General features: G+C 43.8%; 2 protein-coding genes across 5 annotated transcripts; one reads left to right on the top strand and one right to left on the bottom strand.

Moving 5' to 3' along the window:
* The first annotated feature begins 152 nt into the window (after window positions 1-152).
* On the top strand, window positions 153-10,297 carry LOC110486737 (long-chain fatty acid transport protein 1). Of its 3 annotated transcripts, none has more exons than XM_036941441.1 (13): window positions 155-646; window positions 1,051-1,218; window positions 1,422-1,816; window positions 2,831-2,998; window positions 5,644-5,713; window positions 5,870-5,961; window positions 6,122-6,231; window positions 6,371-6,580; window positions 6,781-6,907; window positions 7,061-7,198; window positions 7,333-7,497; window positions 8,256-8,402; window positions 8,550-10,297. In XM_036941441.1, the coding sequence occupies exons 2-13, from the start codon at window positions 1,052-1,054 to the stop codon at window positions 8,705-8,707; spliced, it is 1,947 nt and encodes a 648-aa protein (XP_036797336.1). In that variant the 5' UTR covers window positions 155-646; window position 1,051; the 3' UTR covers window positions 8,708-10,297. The 3 variants fall into 3 exon arrangements, with proteins under 3 accessions (XP_036797338.1, XP_036797336.1, XP_036797337.1); XM_036941442.1 differs by having other exon boundaries at window positions 157-270; window positions 1,045-1,218; XM_036941443.1 differs by lacking the exons at window positions 8,256-8,402; window positions 8,550-10,297 and adding an exon at window positions 8,137-8,245 and having other exon boundaries at window positions 153-1,218.
* A 676-nt stretch (window positions 10,298-10,973) lies between these two features.
* LOC110486738 (zinc-binding protein A33) lies at window positions 10,974-18,134 on the bottom strand. 2 transcript variants are annotated; one of them, XM_036941444.1, is made up of 6 exons: window positions 17,781-18,134; window positions 15,118-15,213; window positions 14,731-14,961; window positions 14,565-14,587; window positions 11,806-11,924; window positions 10,974-11,652 (listed from the first exon to the last, which is right to left on the bottom strand). In XM_036941444.1, exons 1-6 carry the CDS (start codon window positions 18,117-18,119, stop codon window positions 11,111-11,113), a joined length of 1,350 nt encoding a protein of 449 aa, XP_036797339.1. In that variant the 5' UTR covers window positions 18,120-18,134; the 3' UTR covers window positions 10,974-11,110. The 2 variants fall into 2 exon arrangements, with proteins under 2 accessions (XP_036797339.1, XP_021414235.2); XM_021558560.2 differs by lacking the exon at window positions 17,781-18,134 and adding an exon at window positions 16,154-16,988.
* Between the last annotated feature and the right edge of the window lie 2,930 nt (window positions 18,135-21,064).

Consider the following 21,064-nt stretch of genomic DNA (forward strand, 5'->3'; position numbering starts at 1 on the left):
TTATATTCTCAATATGTAGCAACACATGCAATCATTGGTCAACTGGATGAAGTGAACCTGAAACAGGCGGGTCAAGAGGCGGATTCTCCTTCGTCATCATAACATCGGCCAATGGGATTGAGTCGGTAATTCGATGAGGAGCTAATGGCTGAGTTCACAGAGAAAGGACGATACTATTTGGGCGGTGCGGTTGGTGGTCGTCGCAATGCAATAACATTCAATATGGAGTACATAATACTGTGATTCTTATATTTCGGCTACTACAAATAGATAAGTATCCATTAACTGTCTAGTCATTCCATCATTTAGTGAATCTGTTTCGGAATTCTTTAGAGTGCGTAGGCTATGTATTTGATGTTCATAAATTGATGCATTGTTACAGGAGAGGCGTTGTTCTGATAGCAATTTGGTGCGGTGACAGTTAAACTGTTGTAACATTTAGATACGTATTAATGTAGCAATATTTCAAATGATGAATGTTATCCTCGCAACAAACGCAACAGCGTGTGGTGGCGATTCTAATTTGTATACAAGCCTGGTAGTGGTTAGAGCGCTATTGAACGTTTTGTAGAATACTCGGTTACTAGGTGAAAGGTTAGGGACATTGCTCTCAAATAGTTCGTCGTCGGGTCTTGTATGATCATAGGTAAGAGACCAGGCCTACGCTCTGTAGGCAACGCTGCATTATATGATAACATTTTTGCACAGTGCACTTTAACTAGCCAGCCTAAAACAACAAATACATCACGGTTCAAACACCAACTATACAGTATGTAATCCTATAAACCATACTATAAGGTCGTGACTACCTCGCATTTAATTTTAATTCATTACACATATTTACATTTTCACTGTTCAAATTAGTCAAGTTAGTCATTTTTATAAGAGAGACTGGTCCAAAAGCACTCTTACCTCTCTGTCCTCCACTGCCACGTGTTGTACACCCTCTATCCTTACCCCTCTGCCATTACATTTTAACACCATGCTGTAGGCCTGTCTCGCTCACTTATCCCACCCTTATAACCCTTTGAAACTCCTCTCCACTGCTAGGATGCGCAATGCAGCGAGTGCCTCTTTGTCTCTGGGATCGCTGGGTCTGCTGCGTCTCTTCGGGGTCCCCTGGTCCTGGAGCTTAGCAGCAGGCTTCGGGGTCTTTCTGGGCACAGGTGGTTGGAAGTACCTCTACATCGTAGTCCGTACTGCCAAAAGAGACCTAAAGTGGGTGCCTTTAATTTGTTAAGAATATGAGGTGTGCTTACATCAAATTCTACGACCATTAAAAAAAACACATTTAGACTGCTGAAGCAGGCACACACATTTTCTTCAGGAAATGTACCTTTTACTAGTTAGTCATCATCACTATAGGTAATGGTAAAATAGTAACATTCCCTCCCTAATCTCCCTTTCTGTACTCCTTCCAGTGGCCTTTACGTGTTGTTACGAGTCAAGATAGCCTTGTGGCACCACCTACGGCGCAACAGCAATATCCCCTCCATCTTTGCCCAGACGGTGAAGCAGCACCCAAATAAACCCGCCCTCATCTACGATGCCACAGGAGAGACGTGGACCTTCACCCAGCTGGACCTGCTGTCTAACGCTGTGGCCCAATGGGCTCTGGCCCAGGGCTGGGCCCCGGGGGATGTGGTAGCCCTCTTCATGGAGAGCCGACCCTTGCAGGTGGCCCTCTGGCTGGGCCTGGCCAAGGTGGGGGTGGAGGCAGCACTCATCAACTTCAACCTGCGGAGGGATGCTCTCCTGCACTGTGTTGGAGTGTCTGTGTCCAGAGGGATCGTGTTCGGAGCCGAGCTGGCTGATGGTAGGTGGGATTCAGAGATGGGAAAATGTGGGGTTTGGGGTCTGTATTCACAAAGTGTCTCAGAGTACGAGTACTGATCAAGGATCGGGTCATTCCTCTTATTCATTATGATTTAAAAAGCAAAACTGGTCCTAAATCAGTCAATGCATGTTTCTTGCAAGCATTCCAAAGATAATTTCCAATGTTCTGATGGCCTGTTGCAATATTCCATCTCAGAATTCTGTCTCTGTACATCTGGGTGGGTCAACTGTCTGGCAACAGTCTTACGTCTGCTTATTTCAGACATCTAACTGTCATTATAAAGCGTTCCAACATTTTTTTTCCTGATGGTCTGTTGCAATATTCCATCTCAGAATTCCGTCTGTTGATTCTGTCTGGGTGGGTCGACAGTCTTTCTGGCAGCAGTGTTCCGTCTGCTTATGTCAGTATTCTGTCTGGCTTTCTGTTTGTCTGGGTCAACAGTGATGTTCTGTCTGCTCATTTGTTTTGTTGCACTTTTATTGTTCACATTCTATGCATAATGCACTATCATTCTTGTAATTATGATTTCTCTTCCCATGACCAGGTAGTTAATCGATAACTACCTTTCAATTCTGTATTCACTCTCCCAGTTAAAGTCCACTTCTGAAATATCCTGTGGCTCACTCTTCTCCGTCTTCTATCCCTCTCCGTCTTCAATCCGTCTTCTATCCCGCAACTCTTCTCTCTCCTTCTTCTATCTCTCTCCCTCTTCTATCTCTCTCCCTCTTCTATCTCTCCCTCTTCTATCCCTCTCCTCTCCCTATCCCTCTCCCTATCCCTCTCCTCTCCCTATCCCTCTACTCTCCCTATCCCTTTACTCTCCCTATCCCTCTACTCTCCCTATCCCTCTACTCTCCCTATCCCTCTTCTGTTCCTATTCTATCTCTCTCCCTTCTTTCTTTCTCTCCCTTTCTCTCTGCCTCTCTTTCCTCTATTTCTCGCACTCCTCAATCTATCTCTCTCTCTCCCTCCTCTCTTTTTTTGTCTCCTCAGCCATGTTGGAGGTGAGCTCATCCCTGAGCCCGTCGATGGTGCGGTTTTGTACAGGAGAGCTCAGTGTAGACTGTCTTGCCTCCCTGGCTGCCCAGAATCTGGACTATATCCTGGCCTCTGCCCCTACACTGCCCCCTCCTCCCTGCATCCCACCCAAGAGCTTCAATGGTGAGTGTCCTCCTTCCCCTCACATCTTATTGTTCATCCAGTCTCCTATAACTCACCTGTGGCTGGACACTTATTTTGAAGCATTTCAGAAAGCAATATTGTGTATAACACCATAATAATACACACTACTATGCTCTTGCTGCCAAGGTAACATATACCTCACAATCTCTGGCCAGTCTCCAACAAGATAAAATGTATCTCGCCATATGTAAAACAGTTTAGCTAGAGTCCACAACTATCAGCTAATACCCATCTCACATTGACAGCTTAGTAGGTCAGAGCTGATGGGTAAAATGTGGCCACAAGAAAAAAAATGGATCTGTATGCATGGAGTGTTTTCCACGTGAATATTCCACTCTCATCCTCACTTTTTCAAGTGAAATAAAACAGTTCAGTCACTTTTCCTTGTCACTCACTGTCTCACTCAGACAAAGAGCTGTAATTACCAAGACTAAATTGGAAGCTCTTTCCCTAAAATGATTGGTCTATCCCAATTTCCTGGTGATTTTGTATTCTACTCAGTCCTGGTTATTTTTTGGTATGCGTGTCACAGATTCAGTCTAGGGCAGATGTGGCTTTGATTGACCGCTCCAGGTGTCAGCTGAGCTTTAAGTAAATAATGTGTTGTTAGTATGAACTTATCCCCAGGGCAAATTAACTTCTCCTTACATACCCTCAGCCAATTCCATGTATTTTATTTCTTCCAGTACTAGCGTACCTGATTTAACCTGTCAACTAATCATCAAGCCCTTCATTAGATGTATCAGCCTCCTGAGTGGCGCAGCGGTCAAAGGCACAGGCGTTACTGCAGACCCTGGTTCGTTCCCGGGGCAGTGATCGGGAGTTCCATAGGGCAGCGCACAATTGTTTAACTTGGGTCAAACGTTTCGGGTAGTGTTCCACAAGCCTACCACATTAAGTTGGGTGAATTTTGTCCCATTCCTCCTGAAAGAGCTGGTGTAACTGAGTCAGGTTTGTAGGCCTCCTTGCTCGCACAGGCTTTTTCAGTTCTGCTCACAATGTTTCTATGGGATTGGGGTCAGGGCTTTGTGATGGCCACTCCAATACCTTGACTTTGTTGTCCTTAAGCAATTTTGCCACAACTTTGGAAGTATTCTTGGGGTCATTGTAATTTGGAAGACCCATTTGCAACCAAGCTATAACTTCCTGACTGATGTCTTGAGATGTTGCTGCAATATATCCACATAATTTTCCTACCGCATGATGCCATCTATTTTGTGAAGTGCACCAGTCCCTCCTGCAGCAAAGCACCCCCACAACATAATGCTGCTACCCCCGTGTTTCACGGTTGGGATGGTGTTCTTCGGCTTGCAAGCATCCAACTTTTTCCTCCAAACATAACGATGGTCATTATGGCCAAACATTTTTATTTTTGTTTCATCAGACCAGAGGACAGACCAGAGGCTTTTTTTTATGGTGGTTTTTGAGCAGTGGCTTCTTCCTTGCTGAGTGGCCTTTTAGGTTATGTTGATATAGGACTAGTTTTACTGTGGATATAGATACTTTTGTTCCTGTTTCCTCCAGCATCTTCACAAGGTCCTTTGCTGTTGTTCTGGGGTTGATTTGCACTTTTCTCACCAAATTACGTTAATCTCTAGGAGACAGAACACATCTTTTTCCTGAGCGGTATGACGGCTGTGTGGTCCCATGGTGTTTATACTTGCGTACTATTGTTTGTACAGATGAACGTGGTACCTTCAGGTGTTTGGAAATGGCTCCCAAGGATGAACCAGACTTGTGGAGGTCTTTTTATTTTGATTTAGATATTCCCATGATGTCAAGCAAAGAGGCACTGAGTTTGAAGGTAGGCCTTGAAATACATCCACAGGTACACCTCCAATTGACTCAAATGATGTCAATTAGCCCATCAGAAGCTTCTAAAGCCATGACATAATGTCCTGGGACTTTCCAAGCTGTTTAAAGACAGTCAACTTTAGTGTATGTAAACTTCTGACCCACTGAAATTGTGATACAGTGAAATAATCTCTGTAAACAATTGTTGGAAAAATTACTTGTCATGCACAACGTAGATGTCCTAACCGACTCGCCAAAACTATAGTTTGTTAACAAGAAATTTGTGGAGTGGTTGAAAAATGAGTTTTAATGACTCCAACCTAAGTGTATGTAAACTTCCCACTTCAACTGTATATATTTATTTATTTTTATCAGGTGTGCTAGAACGGGAATAGATTGAATAAGTGGAACAGGCTGGGAGTACTCGAGGAGAGGTTTGGGAAACTTTCTCTAGGGTATTGTTTAGTCAGTCTCAGGCGTATCAGTGGGCAGCCCAGTCAGTCAACTGGCCTTCCCGGAGAGTATTATGGAGATGCCGGGGTTTTGCTAAATGGGGTCTCTGTGTTCTCATTTAGGACAGTGTGAGTGGGTGTCTGCATCTTGGTTTGCGTGGGTACCAGTTACCACTTGTCTCTCTGTGGTTGTGAGTGTCTGTCTCACTGTTGTAAATAGAATGTCATGTTATTTAACCTTCCCTTCCTCTCTCCATCCTCCCCTGCTTCACTCTTCCCTCCCTTTTATCCTTCCTCCACCCTCCCATTCCCCCCCCCCTGTCCTTCTCTTCACCCTTTCCTCTCTCCATCCTCCCCCACAACCACCAACCCCAACAGATCGTCTGTTCTATATATACACCTCAGGCACCACAGGACTCCCTAAAGCTGCCATAGTGGTGCACAGTCGGTGAGTCTCTCAGTCTCAGCATTCTAATATCCAGCAGCGAGACACTTGTCTGGTGTATTTCTGCGTATCGTAATTCCCAATGCTATAGCATAGCTTAGCACCCACTGCATTCATGTATTTGATTATTGAATCCTTTTTGTGTTGTTCTATCTTCAGGTATTACCGTATTGCTGCTTTTGGCTACCATGCTTTCCGCATGCGCCAGGATGACATCATCTACGACTGCCTTCCCCTCTACCACTCTGCAGGTGTGTGTCTTCTCTTCATCCATCTCTCCATCTTTTGCTTCTGTCCTATCACCTTCCACTGTCTTTCAGGAGTCATTTGGTTTGGTCTGACAGTGTGGTCCTGATTCTCCTCCTCAACCTGTCACCCTCACTGGCTGTCCAATGTTCCTCTCCTTTACAGGTAATATCATGGGTGTAGGCCAGTGTCTCATCAATGGACTCACTGTGGTGGTGAAGAAGAAATTCTCAGCCAGTCGCTTCTGGGAAGATTGCATCAAGCACAACTGCACTGTAAGTAGAAAAAAGCTTATGTATCCTTTTCTATGAGCATAGGAAGAACATCCTGACTCTTGAGTGGTCGATGTGCAGCTATAAGAACCCGCATTGAATTTAAATCTGATGTCTACGCTGTTCCCCATCCGTCCACTAGGTGGTGCAGTACATAGGGGAGATCTGTCGCTACCTGCTGTCTCAGCCGGTGCGGCCTTCTGAGAAGGGTCATCGGGTTCGCCTGGCAGTGGGGAATGGGCTGCGTCCTAGTGTCTGGGAGGCCTTCACCGAGCGCTTTGGTGTGGCTCAGGTAGGGGAGTTCTACGGAGCCACCGAATGCAACTGTAGCATCGCCAACATGGACGGCAAGGTAGGGGTCATGTTGTCAACTGCCTCAAAAAGTATGTAAATAATAGAGAGCAATATATTTTTGCTAAAGAATGCAACTTTTATAGAGCCACAATGTGGTGTACCTCAAGGATCTATTCTTGGGCCATTATTATTTCTTATTTACATAAAAGGATCTTCCTGTCGTATCAAATACTTTTTTATGTCTTCTCCACTGACAAGGTGGGAGCTTGTGGGTTCAACAGCCGCATCCTGCCCAATGTGTACCCAATCCGCCTCATGAAAGTGGATGAGGAGACCACGGAGCTGGTGAGGGACAGGCACGGCCTGTGTGTGCCCTGCCGTCCTGGTAAGTAAATGTGCACCAATATTGATAAATATAGGACTTTTACAAATGTTAACCTGGGTAACTGTAAAGCATGTTGTGAAAAATGTATGTAAAAAGGGATTCATAACTAGACTTGGATAGATTGACCTCTCCATGTACGACTCCTCTCTTCAGGGGAGCCAGGGCTGCTGGTGGGAAGGATCAACCAACAGGACCCGCTACGGAGGTTTGATGGCTACGCCAACCAGGATGCCACCAGGAAGAAGATCGCCAACAATGTCTTCAAGAAAAATGACTCGGCATATCTGTCAGGTAAACCCACATGCTGTAATGTTTACTTCGATTATCATACTTGGAATTAGTGCTATTATATCAGTCCTTATCTTTTCATTATCTTTACCACAATGTAATGTGTCATCAACTCACCTCTCTCTACCTCCTCCCAGGGGATGTGTTGGTGATGGATGAGCTGGGCTACATGTACTTCCGGGACCGCAGTGGAGACACGTTCCGCTGGAGAGGAGAGAACGTCTCCACCACCGAGGTGGAGGGAACACTGAGTGGTCTGCTGGGCCAGGCCGATGTGGCTGTGTATGGGGTAGCTGTACCAGGTGAGATGAAGTTCACATTATGTGCACCATGTTACATGTATGATAGTGACAGGAGGTGAAACCAGGAGTTAATCTCCACTTAAAGGCCCAGTGCAGTCAAAATTCTGTTTTTCATGTGTTTTGTATCATTGTACAGCTGATGAAACCAGTGCTATTTCCTGATAGTTGCTGGTTGAAAATATAATCGACACAGGAACTTCTAATCGGCTGGTTTTGCATGGGTGGAGTTTCGGCTTGCCTGGTGACATCACCAGGTGGTAATTCTAGTTAATCGACTAATAAGAGTTCCAAACCTCTCTGCCAGTAACAGCTAGTTTTCAGTTGTCTCCTCTACTCTCAAACCACTCCCAGGCCAAATTCTTGCTTGAGAAATAGTTTTTTTGCAAAAAAAAAAAGCTATTTGTTTATTTTTTTACATTTTAATGGAAAAATATCACTATTGTACTTAATTGTTACCCAGTAATGATTTGATGTTGATGTAAAAACAGCTGAATTGGGCCTTTTTAAATGTTGATTTGACAGCATTGTCCCTGTTAAATAAATGTTAAAATCAACAGGGAGGTTGAGTGATTAGGAAGACTTTGGCCCTTTGCAGCATGGTGTTGTGAAAAGCCTGGCGTGTTGTTTGTCTCCCCGTAGATGTGGAAGGGAAGGCAGGGATGGCTGCCATCGCAGACCCAACAGGGAGGTTGAGTGATTAGGAAGACTTTGCAGCATGGTGTTGTGAAAAGCCTGGCGTGTTGTTTGTCTCCCCGTAGATGTGGAAGGGAAGGCAGGGATGGCTGCCATTGCAGACCCAACAGGGACATTTGACTGTGATGCGTTCCTGCGAGTGGTCCAACAGGCCCTTCCCCCTTACGCCCGTCCCGTGTTCCTACGCATCTCCCCACAAGTAGACACCACAGGTGAGTGGACTAGACACAAGGCTAATTCTAATGTGAAATATCCATCAATTGTATTTTTTACAAGGCCTTGCATAAAGCGTCTAATGCTCATTCCAAGAAATAATCAAATATATTAATGACCAATTGTCTTTGTTTCCTTCCTCCTAGGTACCTTTAAAATCCAGAAGACCCGGTTGCAGAGGGAGGGATACGATCCGCGCTTATCAACCGACCAGATTTACTTTTTGAACTCCAGAGCAGGGCGTTATGAGGCTGTGAATGAGGAGCTACACAGTGCTATAGTGGAGGGTAGAATGGCTCTATGAGATGGACTATTTTAAGCTGGGTTTACACAACACGTTTATGAGGCTGCTTTGAGCCACAGCTTGTTGTAGCTATGTTAAATCTAATCACATAACTGTTTTCGCGAGACACGGTGGTATGGACAATCCTCACGACCAAGTGAGGAATCTTGTAGTGTGTGACCCCTGTCTATGCCACATGGTTTAGTGTGTGAGCCCTGTCTGTGCCACATGGTTTAGTGTGTGACCCCTGTCTGTGCCACATGGTTTAGTGTGGCACCACTACGTTGGCAAGACAACAAAATACTACAGGAAAGATGGTCGTTTAGTGCGAGAGGCTCAGCCATGTTAGGATTTTGAAAGTCATGTAGTGCACACCGGCTTTAGGAAAGTGACTGTCAAGGTGTCAGATACTGGAGACTGTGATATGCTGGAGTGGAAAGCCTTATTGTGCCGTTATAATGCATTGTAAGACTTGTCATAAGCATGCATGACCCCTTATAATGTCTTATCAACTCATAATGATCCTGTCTCAACTTGATATTTTCATACGTTGTGAAAAATAACATAGTATTATAAAGGCTCATCTGTGCTTAGAACACGTTATAAAGCAGTACACCTGCAGGCTTTAAGTAGTGTTATTACTGAAGTCTCCATGTATTAGTGTTTCTCCCTGGATCTAGTCTAGATCAGGGGACTGAAGGGCTACTGATCAATCAATAGGGAAACCTTACTGTTCCAAAACCATGTGTTAACACTATCAATAACGTACAAGGACAAGGTTGGATGAGGGCTTTTTTCCCCCTTTTCATTCCCCCTTCATTTGTGTTGTTTCTTAGTTTAGCCAAATGAAAACGTTCAAGCCTTCAACACTACAATGCACATAGAGTATAGCAAGTTTTCACATGAAACCAGGATGTCTGTTACAATGACAGCGTTTGTCTGTTTGTTACAATGAGAGTGTAAAGGAAATGAGAGCTGGGACTGAATAGACCACAGTCGTTGAGATACCAGTCTCTTGAAAATTGTGTTCCAGGCTATTTGCTCCCAACCTTGTAATAGTAGTGTGCCACCATGTACATAACAAAATACTGAACAGGTTTTTAGCAATACTTGAGTGTCCATGTTGGATGAGGTGTTGCTACCTGTGTGTTAATAGTATGATAGAACATGCCACAGCTGAACATGCCTCTTATTCCGAACACTAACTGTAGGAGCTTCGATTGCGAGATGACATTTTTTAAATGTAAAACTAAACCTGATTACGTAACATGTTTGAAGTAATGGATGATATGCACTGACTGACCACTCAGGTTCACACACATTGATATTATGTGCCTTGTGGGAACCCTGTGGAAGCCCTGTGTGTCCTGGAACTATTGGGGTTTTATGCTTAACCTGACTAGGGAACTCCAATACATAAGAAAGAACATTATTTAAACAATATCTTCACAATCTGTCAATTAGTCAGAGATCATGGTTGCCCTATCATTATGTAATAAAGCAATTTCTCAGAGTAATATTGTAGATAGAATTGATTGGGAACATTATTCTAGCTCTCCATTTTCATACATTTGTTTAGGTGTAACTCAAAATAAAGGTTTGTAAAAGACACCAGTGTTATTTTATTTTGTGATTCAGAACAGAGTTATAAGGGCTCTGACATTCTAGGACAAACTTGTACCGTTTTAGAGCTGCTAACTAGTTTCAGGTCTACCTATTTCAAGACTTGCTACTTTTCAAGTCAACATGTCCTGTCAACAAGACTGTCCAAAACAATAGGAACACAATCTTTCCATGACATAGACTGACCAGGTGAAAACTGATGCCTTATTTCTATCACTTGTTAAATCCACTTCAATCGGTGTAGATGAAGGGGAGGAGACGGGTTTAAGAAAGACTTTTATGCCTTGAGACAAATGTGTATGTGTGCTATTCAGAGAGTGAATGGGTAAGATAAATAGAGTATGGTAGTAGATGCCAGTGTCACCGGTTTGAGTGTTTAGAACTGCAACGCTGCTGGGTGTTTCACACTAAACAGTTTCCTGTGTATATCAAGAATGATCCATCACCCAAAGGCTATCCAGCCAACTTGACACAACTGTGGGAAGCATTGGAGTCAACATGGGCCAGCATCCCTGTGGAATGCTTTCAACACCTTGTAGAGTCCATGCCCTGACGAATTGAGGCTGTTCTGAGGACAAAAGGGGTGCAACTCAATATTAGGAAGTTGTTCCTAATGTTTGGTATACTCAGTGTATATCATCTGTAGACACAATACTCACAAACATAAGACCATTACATGCTTTATTCCAGACGGTCCCAAGTGATCAGCCTTCATCATCTAGGACTAGTAAACTCAACTGGATCTGTCTGTAAGTAATTGAGCCTCCACTGCTTGTTAGTAATGAACCCCCATGGAGCCCTCTAGAGCACCACAGCAGCAGACAGCCTGACGGGCAGCAGTCTCAGTGGGTGTTCCTTACAGGCAGTGCAGAAGTAAGGAAACACCCGGGGTGAGATGAGGTCTGTAAACGTATAGAGGGGCGTCCTCTCCCGGGGGTCAAAGAAGGTCACCTTGCCCCTGTCCATGTCCAACACCACCCTGATGACCTGAGGCTCCTTCCTCATCATGGTCAAGGGCGCCCACGGTGCCGTGCACGCCTTGTGCTCGCCATTGCGGAAGCGTATAGTCCAGAAGCCCTCGGCTGGCGTCAGCACATGCTTGCCCTTCCTGTTGATAGACTCGCTGGCCACACCTACCACCCAGTATGTGTTAGCCTTTACCTCTACCTCCCAGCTGTGGCGGCCAGAGCAGAACCCCTCGGAGCCCAGTAACTCAGCACTGATGTCAAACCTCTCGGGGTTGTTTGGGAGCTTGAAGACCTGCGAGCAGCACTGGACCACAGTCAGATCCTCAGACAGGATGAAGCAGCTAGCAGCTGTGTTGGGGTCCAGAGTCACAGGAGCTGGGGAGAGAGGGGAAGATATGAGCCTCAAATGGAAGACAGAGATGATAGAAAGAGCAGAACTGAGATGAAATTAAAGATATAGAATAACTTTATTTCCTGTGAGGAAACAGTACAGTCATTTCTACCGACTCATATTTGATTAATACTCACTATATTGAATGATGCTCTTCATCTTGTCCCAGATGTTGAACTTTACAGAACCCAGGTGCTTTGCAACATCAATCAGAGTTCCAGGAATAATCTTTGGATCCAGCGGCATATGCCAGGTTCTGGAATGACGACATTCAGTGATGAGTCAAATCCTGTCTATTATACCAGCGAAAATATATCTTACAGTGCCTTGCGAAAGTATTCGGCCCCCTTGAAATTTGCGACCTTTTGCCACATTTCAGGCTTCAAACATAAAGATATAAAACTGTATTTTTTTTGTGAAGAATCAACAACAAGTGGGACACAATCATGAAGTGGAACGACATTTATTGGATATTTCAAACTTTTTTAACAAATCAAAAACTGAAAAATTGGGCGTGCAAAATTATTCAGCCCCTTTACTTTCAGTGCAGCAAACTCTCTCCAGAAGTTCAGTGAGGATCTCTGAATGATCCAATGTTGACCTAAATGACTAATGATGATAAATACAATCCACCTGTGTGTAATCAAGTCTCCGTAGAAATGCACCTGCACTATGATAGTCTCAGAGGTCCGTCAAAAGCGCAGAAAGCATCATGAAGAACAAGGAACACACCAGGCAGGTCCGAGATACTGTTGTGAAGAAGTTTAAAGCCGGATTTGGATACAAAAAGATTTCCCAAGCTTTAAACATCCCAAGGAGCACTGTGCAAGCGATAATATTGAAATGGAAGGAGTATCAGACCACTGCAAATCTACCAAGACCTGGCCGTCCCTCTAAACTTTCAGCTCATACAAGGAGAAGACTGATCAGAGATGTAGCCAAGAGGCCCATGATCACTCTGGATGAAATGCAGAGATCTACAGCTGAGGTGGGAGACTCTGTCCATAGGACAACAATCAGTCGTATATTGCACAAATCTGGCCTTTATGGAAGAGTGGCAAGAAGAAAGCCATTTCTTAAAGATATCCATAAAAAGTGTCGTTTAAAGTTTGCCACAAGCCACCTGGGAGACACACCAAACATGTGGAAGAAGGTGCTCTGGTCAGATGAAACCAAAATTGAACTTTTTGGCAACAATACAAAACGTTATGTTTGGCATAAAAGCAACACAGCTCATCACCCTGAACACACCATCCCCACTGTCAAACATGGTGGTGGCAGCATCATGGTTTGGGCCTGCTTTTCTTCAGCAGGGACAGGGAAGATGGTTAAAATTGATTGGAAGATGGATGGAGCCAAATACAGGACCATTCTGGAAGAAAACCTGATGGAGTCTGCAAAAGACCTGAGACTGGGACGGAGATTTGTCTTCCAACAAGACAATGATCCAAAACATAAAGCAAAATCTACAATGGAATGGTTCAAAAATAAACATATCCAGGTGTTAGAATGGCCAAGTCAAAGTCCAGACTGAATCCAATCGAGAATCTGTGGAAAGAACTGAAACCTGCTGTTCACAAATGCTCTCCATCCAACCTCACTGAGCTCGAGCTGTTTTGCAAGGAGGAATGGGAAAAAATGTCAGTCTCTCGATGTGCAAAACTGATAGAGACATACCCCAAGCGACTTACAGCTGTAATCGCAGCAAAAGGTGGCGCTACAAAGTATTAACTTAAGGGGGCTGAATAATTTTGCACGCCCAATTTTTCAGTTTTTGATTTGTTAAAAAAGTTTGAAATATCCAATAAATGTCGTTCCACTTCATGATTGTGTCCCACTTGTTGTTGATTCTTCACAAAAATACAGTTTTATATCTTTATGTTTGAAGCCTGAAATGTGGCAAAAGGTCGCAAAGTTCAAGGGGGCCAAATACTTTCGCAAGGCACTGTATTTTACCATGAAATTAATGTATGATGGATTGTATCATATTTATTGCTATTTTGTGTCAAAGTAAAGTTCATTTTAACATGATGATCTGTTTTTATTAAAGGTAGACTCAGTGAAATGACATTGCCACGAGCATCACCGCAGATATTGCGATGAGCGAGATGCAAGACTTTCACACAGTCATACACAGTATCAATGTGTGCATGGGTTTGCTTCATGCTGTTAGAGCGTGGTAGGTACCAAAACAGCTCAGAAATATAGCCTTTTACTTTGTTTACTTTGTGCACCTGCTTCATATCGCTGAGTCTACCTTTAAAGGCTCTATTCAATCAGTTACGCTTAAGCCAAAATCCGCATAGCTGTTGTTTTGGTGGTGTCGGAGGTGGAACTGTGTTAGAGCTGTCAAATACACAAGCGGCTCCTGGCATTACACCTAAAGTGGACATTGCTGTTGGCTGCACGGAGTCGTCTTGTTTACAATTTCAAATACTGGAGTTTGAGATGTAATCTACACCTGAATTAGGCTGATACAAATCCTTATTATTTAGTTTTATGATTTTCTATTTGAGTGTCATTATTTCTATATTGCCTAAACTTTCTCATTTTAAACTTTCAACGTGAGTGGGAGGGGTGTGGCTTTGTGACCAAGAGCAAGAGCATCTGCTCACCATTTTGACAGCTCCAACACAGTTACACCTTCGACACCGCTTGTTAAAGATTGATCTGATTGATTCTAGGCATAAGTTAAGATAATAATTGAATCTGGAAACACACATTAGCCTTAGATGTGTCTGCCACATTCAGTAGCTAGATGACTGTTTTCATTAGTATATTATGGGCACATGATAGTGAGGCAGTATGGGTCTCTGTCTATTTTTATATTTTGCCTCTGTTAGCTCATGACATCAACCCGTGGGTCAAACGAATGGCAATTCCTGACTCCACTTACCTCTTGATGATATCCTTGTAGTTCTGAAAAGCAAGTAAATGTATCACTTTTAGATGGACAGCTACAATATTCCACATGCATGTTATGTTTCTATATTTTAGTATTTATTTTGCTTTGGGAATTCCCTTTGTACTGTAAGTAGGGTTTAACTTCATACTGTGTATACCTGTAAGAATGGGATGTCCTGAGACCTCATCTCTTGCTCTACGGTTCTGATGGTGTTTGAGAGGGACGTCAGTTCGTTGGACATCTCCTCAATCTTCTCCTTTAGAAGCAGACTCTTCTGATCCTCCTCTGCCTTCAGAGCATTCAATCTGGCTGCCTCCTCATCTCTCAGGAACTGGTGAAGGGTTTCAAACTCATCCTTTATCTGCCTTTCAGTATGCTCAACCTGGTTCTGAAATTAGACATGTTTAAGATATGAAAGACATGAAACCCTCAATGAACCCAGGTTACATTACTGATGATGGGTTCCATGAGCATTAGAAGATGTATTGATCCAGAAAGGACACCAACAAAATCTTTCTAAAGTGCTAGAAATACAATACCCCACCTTGATGTGCTCTGCCGTTTGATCACAGACGACCATAGCCTTCTTGAACAGCTGCAGCTTCTCCTTCAATGGGGTCAATGCAGTCTTGAGTTCCTCCTGGAATGTAAAGGCAAGATATTTACACTTTAACACATACTACAGGATCAGGCTGGCCATAAGCCAGGCTGTCAACAGCACAATGTGTTGGTTTCATCTGTCAGGTACCGCTGCATCGAAGCCCCATCACAGCATTCAGCTGCATGTGTAAAGGTTCTCAATACCTCCTTGACTGGAAGATCCAGATCAATTGATAGCTGTACCTAGCTAATGCAACGGCAACATTAACAGAGTCTGGATCATGTGACTAAGTGACAGCGAGGGTGGAGACGATGATGAAACAAAAGACTACACACATATTCAGAAAGTCAACGTGCCAAAGCAATGTAGAACGTTTGGACATTGAGTTTTCTGCATTGAGGTACATTGAAGCTCATGATCCATGCTCTGTTGATGTTGTCTTTGAGTATTAAATTCTAACATTAAAATGTTTCTTGTTCCTAGAACAGGGTCAAGGACAGCTGGTGGGCCAGGGGAGGAGGGGAACGTAGGGGGGTACACTTGAGAGACCTGGGATCTGGTTTCATTCCTCCCAGGGGCCCAAGCATCGACCAACCCAACATATGAATGTATTAATAGAATGATCGACATTTCCAAACCCCCCTGTTAACCATCCCACTGTGTCAAAGATGGTTTCTATGACACACACACGTTTTTACAAAACAAAACTGTCAAACAAAAAACTAAAAAAGTAATATATTCCTTTTCATGATGAAAGAAGTGCTGCTGGTTTAGCAACTTGTGAAGGTTTTGAGCGTTATTTGACAATGCGGGCGGAAAAGGATGGCAGCTGGAGGTTAGATGAGGCTGAACATACAGATGAAAGTTAGTTTCCCTCTGACAAGCAAAGTTAAGAGCGAGGGTATGGATGATGAGTGACACATTCAGTGACAGTGACACTGACGGCACAGTGAAGACAACCGAGGTTGTGTTCGCCTACCTTACAGTCGTGTGCACCTTCCCCAATGGGGTAGAGCCTGTGCCCCTTGTGTACCGCCGACGTCTGGCACGCAACACAGATGGGCTGCAGATCGTCCAGACAGAAGAGTGAGAGCGTCTCTCCGTGTTCCTTACACCCCATAGGGTTATTCCTGCTGCTCATCTCCTTCCTGAAGGACTCGCAGGTCTTCTCCAGAATGGTGTTTACCACAATCTCATTCATGGAGGAACGTCTCCAGCATAGAGGGCAGAAGTGGCAGTCGTCCTCACTGTCCTGGGTACTCCAGCTGTCTTGAAGGCATGTTTTACAGAACCTGTGTCTGCAGGAGAGCACAACGGGCTGGTTGAAGATAATTCCACAGAGGGGGCAAGAGAGATTGTCTTCGCGGTGCCTGGATGTCATTCTGCCTGTCAGGTTTTTAAAACAGGGCTGGAGCAGGAGCAGGGTCAGATAAGGTTACTATGCTCCTCCCACCGCTGTTGCCAGGGTTCTCTGGGGTCTACCTCAGTTAAACTTTAATGCTTAAAGGAAATGAATATGTCCATAGGGCTTCCATCTGCTTGAGTAGTGGATATGCAAATAAACACCTCCCACTGCATGATAAATCACAGCTATCCACCTGATATCTTTTAAGGAAGACCAGAGAGTGAGTGATAGTCCCATTTCATTGACGCAGTGTTCTGAGATCAGTGTTGTTGGAAAGAGTGGAGATTGGCACGTCAGAGTGATGATGCAAGGGGGTCTGCCTTATACAGCCAATAACATTTCGATGAGGGTGATGCAATAATCATTTGATCATTTAAAGTCACAAGACTGGTGGGGCCAGCGTATTCCAGAAGAATGATACGCTCCATCTGGGATGTCTGGGAAGAAACACAATAACCAAGAAAAGACGGGAAGACGGTGAGTATTAATAGAAGGAGAGAATGTATTAGGTGGGAGGGAGGAGGGTAAGAAAATACCCCTCCACTGACCCCTGCAAAGTTTTCCACAGTCCAACTTAGCCTTGACTAAGTGCTGGGTCTAACATTTTTTAAATGTTGTCCTAAATAAGTCCATTTAAGTCACTGTAAATGTCTAACCTGCATTTGTTGGTAACACTTTACCCAAAGCCTACAGGTATAATGCATTATGATGTGGTTGTAATGCATTTGTAAGACCTATAGTTTGTTTTTAAAAAGTTTAGCTCATTTTCAACCTAGGGTGTTGTTGTTTCTGGATGTTACTAAATAACCAGCAAGCTCATTTAAAAACGGTTTAGTGGAAACAACAACACCCTAGGGAAGTTGAAAATAAGCCCAACTTTAAAAAAATCTAACTATCCCTTTAATGTATTCATTTTGTTGTTCTGTCCAGCTTTCTGGTGCCTGATGCTCTCATTCAAATCAGAATCATGGGTTTTACAAGAGGAACATCAGAACAGCAACACTTTTGGGCACACTTAGGGACTATTTATTGGGGACGAAGTCATTCAAGTTTAGTGGCATTTAGCTGAATGTGCCTTCTGGTTGCCGAAACTATTATTATAGTAACCTAATAGTTTGGGTAGTGGGAGTTAGCCCAGAAGGATAAACTCCTGCACTGGGAATAGATTTAAACACTAAATAGATTTGCTGTCGCAGCTTACCTTGCAGTACACCACTGCCTCAGCTATTGGGTACACTTTGTGATCCTTATGGTCAACTGACCAATGATAATCACAGATAGGCTGCAGGTCTGTGACACAGAAGATCTTCAGTTTGTCCCTGTGTTCCTCACACGTTCTCTGAGGACCTCCAGGGTAGTCGATAATGCACAGAGGACATATTTCAGAACCCTGCTGCTCCCAGAACTCATCCAGACAGATATTGCAGAAGCTACAGCCACAGGTATGACAGCTGAGAACCACGGGAACAGAGAAGACCTTTCTACATACAGCACAGGAGAGATCATCATCCTCCAGGAGAGTGGAAGCTTTGGCCTCCATTCTCCCACAGAGCTAGAGCTGGACTCCGGTATGCATCTATAATAGGCCGCAGTGGCTCAGATATGGTTACGCTGGCCTGTGAGCCTTCGCCCCTCTGACATTTATTTAACTCCAAGCTTTGTAAATCAAGTGTGAACTTTATAGTGACATTGAATAGCAGCCCAATGAATATCTACAGTGCCTTGCAAAAGTATTCATCCCCCTTGGCGTTTTTCCTATATTGTTGCATAAGAAACTGTCATTTAAATTGATATTATTTGGATTTCATGTAATGGACATACACAATAAATACACAATAAACATAGTCCAAATTGGTGAAGAGAAATGAAAAAAAAGTACTTGTTTTAAAAACTGTAAAAACTGAAAAGTGGTGAGGGCATATGTATTCACCCCTTTGTTATGAAGCCCCTAAATAAGATCTGGAAGCAAAAAAAATCCTTCAGAAGTACATAATTAGTTAAATAAAGTCCACCTGTGTGCAATCTAAGTGTCACATGATCTTTGTATATATACACCTGTTCTGAAAGGCCCCAGAGTCTGCAACACCACTAAGCAAGGGGCACCACCAAGCAGTCGGCACCATGAAGACCAAGGAGCTCTCCAAAAATGTCAGGGACAAAGTTGTGAAGAAGTACAGATCAGGGTTGGGTTATAAAAAAATATCCGAAACTTTGAACATCCCTTTGAGCACCACTAAATATATATATTTTTATGGAAATAATATGGCACCACAACAAACCTGCCAAGAGAGGGCCACCCACCAAAATTCACAAATTAGGCAAGGAGGCAATAATCAGAGAGGCAACAAAGAGACCAAAGATAACCCTGAAGGAGCTACAAAGCTCCACAGTGTCACGAATACCACCGAAGGTGGCTCCCCTTCCTGCTCGGGTGGCGCTCGGCGGTCGTCGCCGGTCTATTAGCTGCCACAGATCCATTTTTCCTTTTCGTTTGTTTTTATCTAATTGTTTTCACCTGTTCCTTGTTGGGGTTTTGGGATGGGTGTTATTTAAGTTTGCTGGTGGCAGCATCATGCTGTGGGGATGTTTTACATCGGCAGGGACTGGGAAACTGGTCAGAATTGAAGGAATGATGGATGGCACTAAATACAGGGACATTTTTGAGGGAAACCTGTTTCTGTCTTCCAGAGATTTGAGACTGGGAAGGAGGTTCACCTTCCAGCAGGACAATGACCCTAAGCATACTGCTAAAGCAACACTCAAGTGGTTCATGGGGAAACGTCAAAAGCCCAGACCTCAATCCAATTGAGAATCTGTGGTATGACTTAAAGATTGCTGTAGACCAGCAGAACCCATCCAACTTGGAGGAGCTGGAACAGTTTTGCCTTGAAGAATTGGCAAAAATTATAGAGACATACCCCAAGAGACTTGCAGCTGTAATTGCTGCAAAAGACGGCTATACAAAGTATTGACTTGGTGTTACCTTAAAGTAACATCAAATTAAGTCATGGAGTTAATTTCAGTTGATTTGACTGTAATTTGTGCCAAAAGAGAACCTGAACTGGAAAATTATTATAATTCGTGATTATAATTAACTACCTTTTGAGAAGAATATCATCACCTCAGACAAAATTTAGAAATCAACTGAGGGCCTCCAGAGTGGCGCAGCGGTCTAAGGCACTGCATCGCGGTGTTAGAGGCATCACTACAGACCCGGGTTTGATCCCAGGCTGTGTCGTAGCCTGCCGCCGGCCGGGAGACCCATGAGGGGGTGCACAATTGACCCAGCATCGTCCGGGTTAGGGAAGGGTTTGGCCGGCCGGGATGTCCTTGTCCCATCATGCTCTAGTGACTCCTTGTCGCCAGCTGTACGGTGTTTCCTCTGACACATTGGTGCGGCTGGCTTCCAGGTTAAGCAAGTAGTGTGTCAAGAAGCAGTGCGGCTTGGTAGGGTTGTGTTTCAGACGACGCGTGGCTCTCGACCTTCGCCTCTCCCGTCCGTACGAGAGTTCCAGCGATGGGACAAGACTTAACTACCAATTGTATATCACGAAAATTGGGGAGAAAAAGGGGTAAAAAGTACAACAAAAAATTAACTGAGATTAATTTCCCTGACAGAATGACCCCTCTGAAGAGCAGCATGAAGTAAGTACAGAGACTCTTCAATGAAGGACTCCAGCTACTAAGCAAATGTACACCAGCGGGAAGCTTCTGATTCCCAGGTACTACTGACACATACACACACACACACACACACACAGCCATCCAATGACAGAGACAATCAACTGAGCCCACATACGGTGGTTCATCCCACTCTACAATATAGCTGACTGACATGAGTGACCGACTTCACACTGACCCAAGGAGGAATGGGGGCTGAAGCTAAAAACGGGGTGTTACTGCCCACATTTTTAAGGTACTCAAAATGTTGGATAAATCATGCATGAGACATAAGTAGCCTTATCTTTAGGCTATTTTACAACTTAATGTTAGACGGTTCCTAACCCTGAAAGTAATCTATTAGCCAGGAGAAACTATAGTCCATGGTTCGGATTTCATTAAACAGTCACTACAAACTTCAGCTAAGATTAGCCACCGCTAGCTAAAATTCAATAGAATGATTGAGGCAACAGCATAATTTTATTTTATTTTTTTTTGTAACCAAATCACCTTAAAGTAACATCAAATGAAGGTTAAGGAACCATCTAACATTAAGTTGTAAAATACTGAACATATCCCTTAAGGTTATACAGATGTCTGTGAAACAGACCATAACAAACTACTCCTTTAAGCATACCTTGTAGTGCTCCAGTGCCTCTTTAATGGGATACACCCTGTTAGAGGACACTCAGAAAAGATAGGCTGCAAGTCAGTGACACAGAAGAGTGACAGTTTGATCCAATGTTCCTCACACTATCTCTGTGGAGGTTTCTGAGGTCATTTGATGATGCACATAGGACATACTTCAAAGCCCTGCTGCTCCCA

Source organism: Oncorhynchus mykiss, chromosome 13, assembly GCF_013265735.2.
Source record: "Oncorhynchus mykiss isolate Arlee chromosome 13, USDA_OmykA_1.1, whole genome shotgun sequence".
Classification (NCBI taxonomy): Eukaryota; Metazoa; Chordata; class Actinopteri; order Salmoniformes; family Salmonidae; genus Oncorhynchus; species Oncorhynchus mykiss.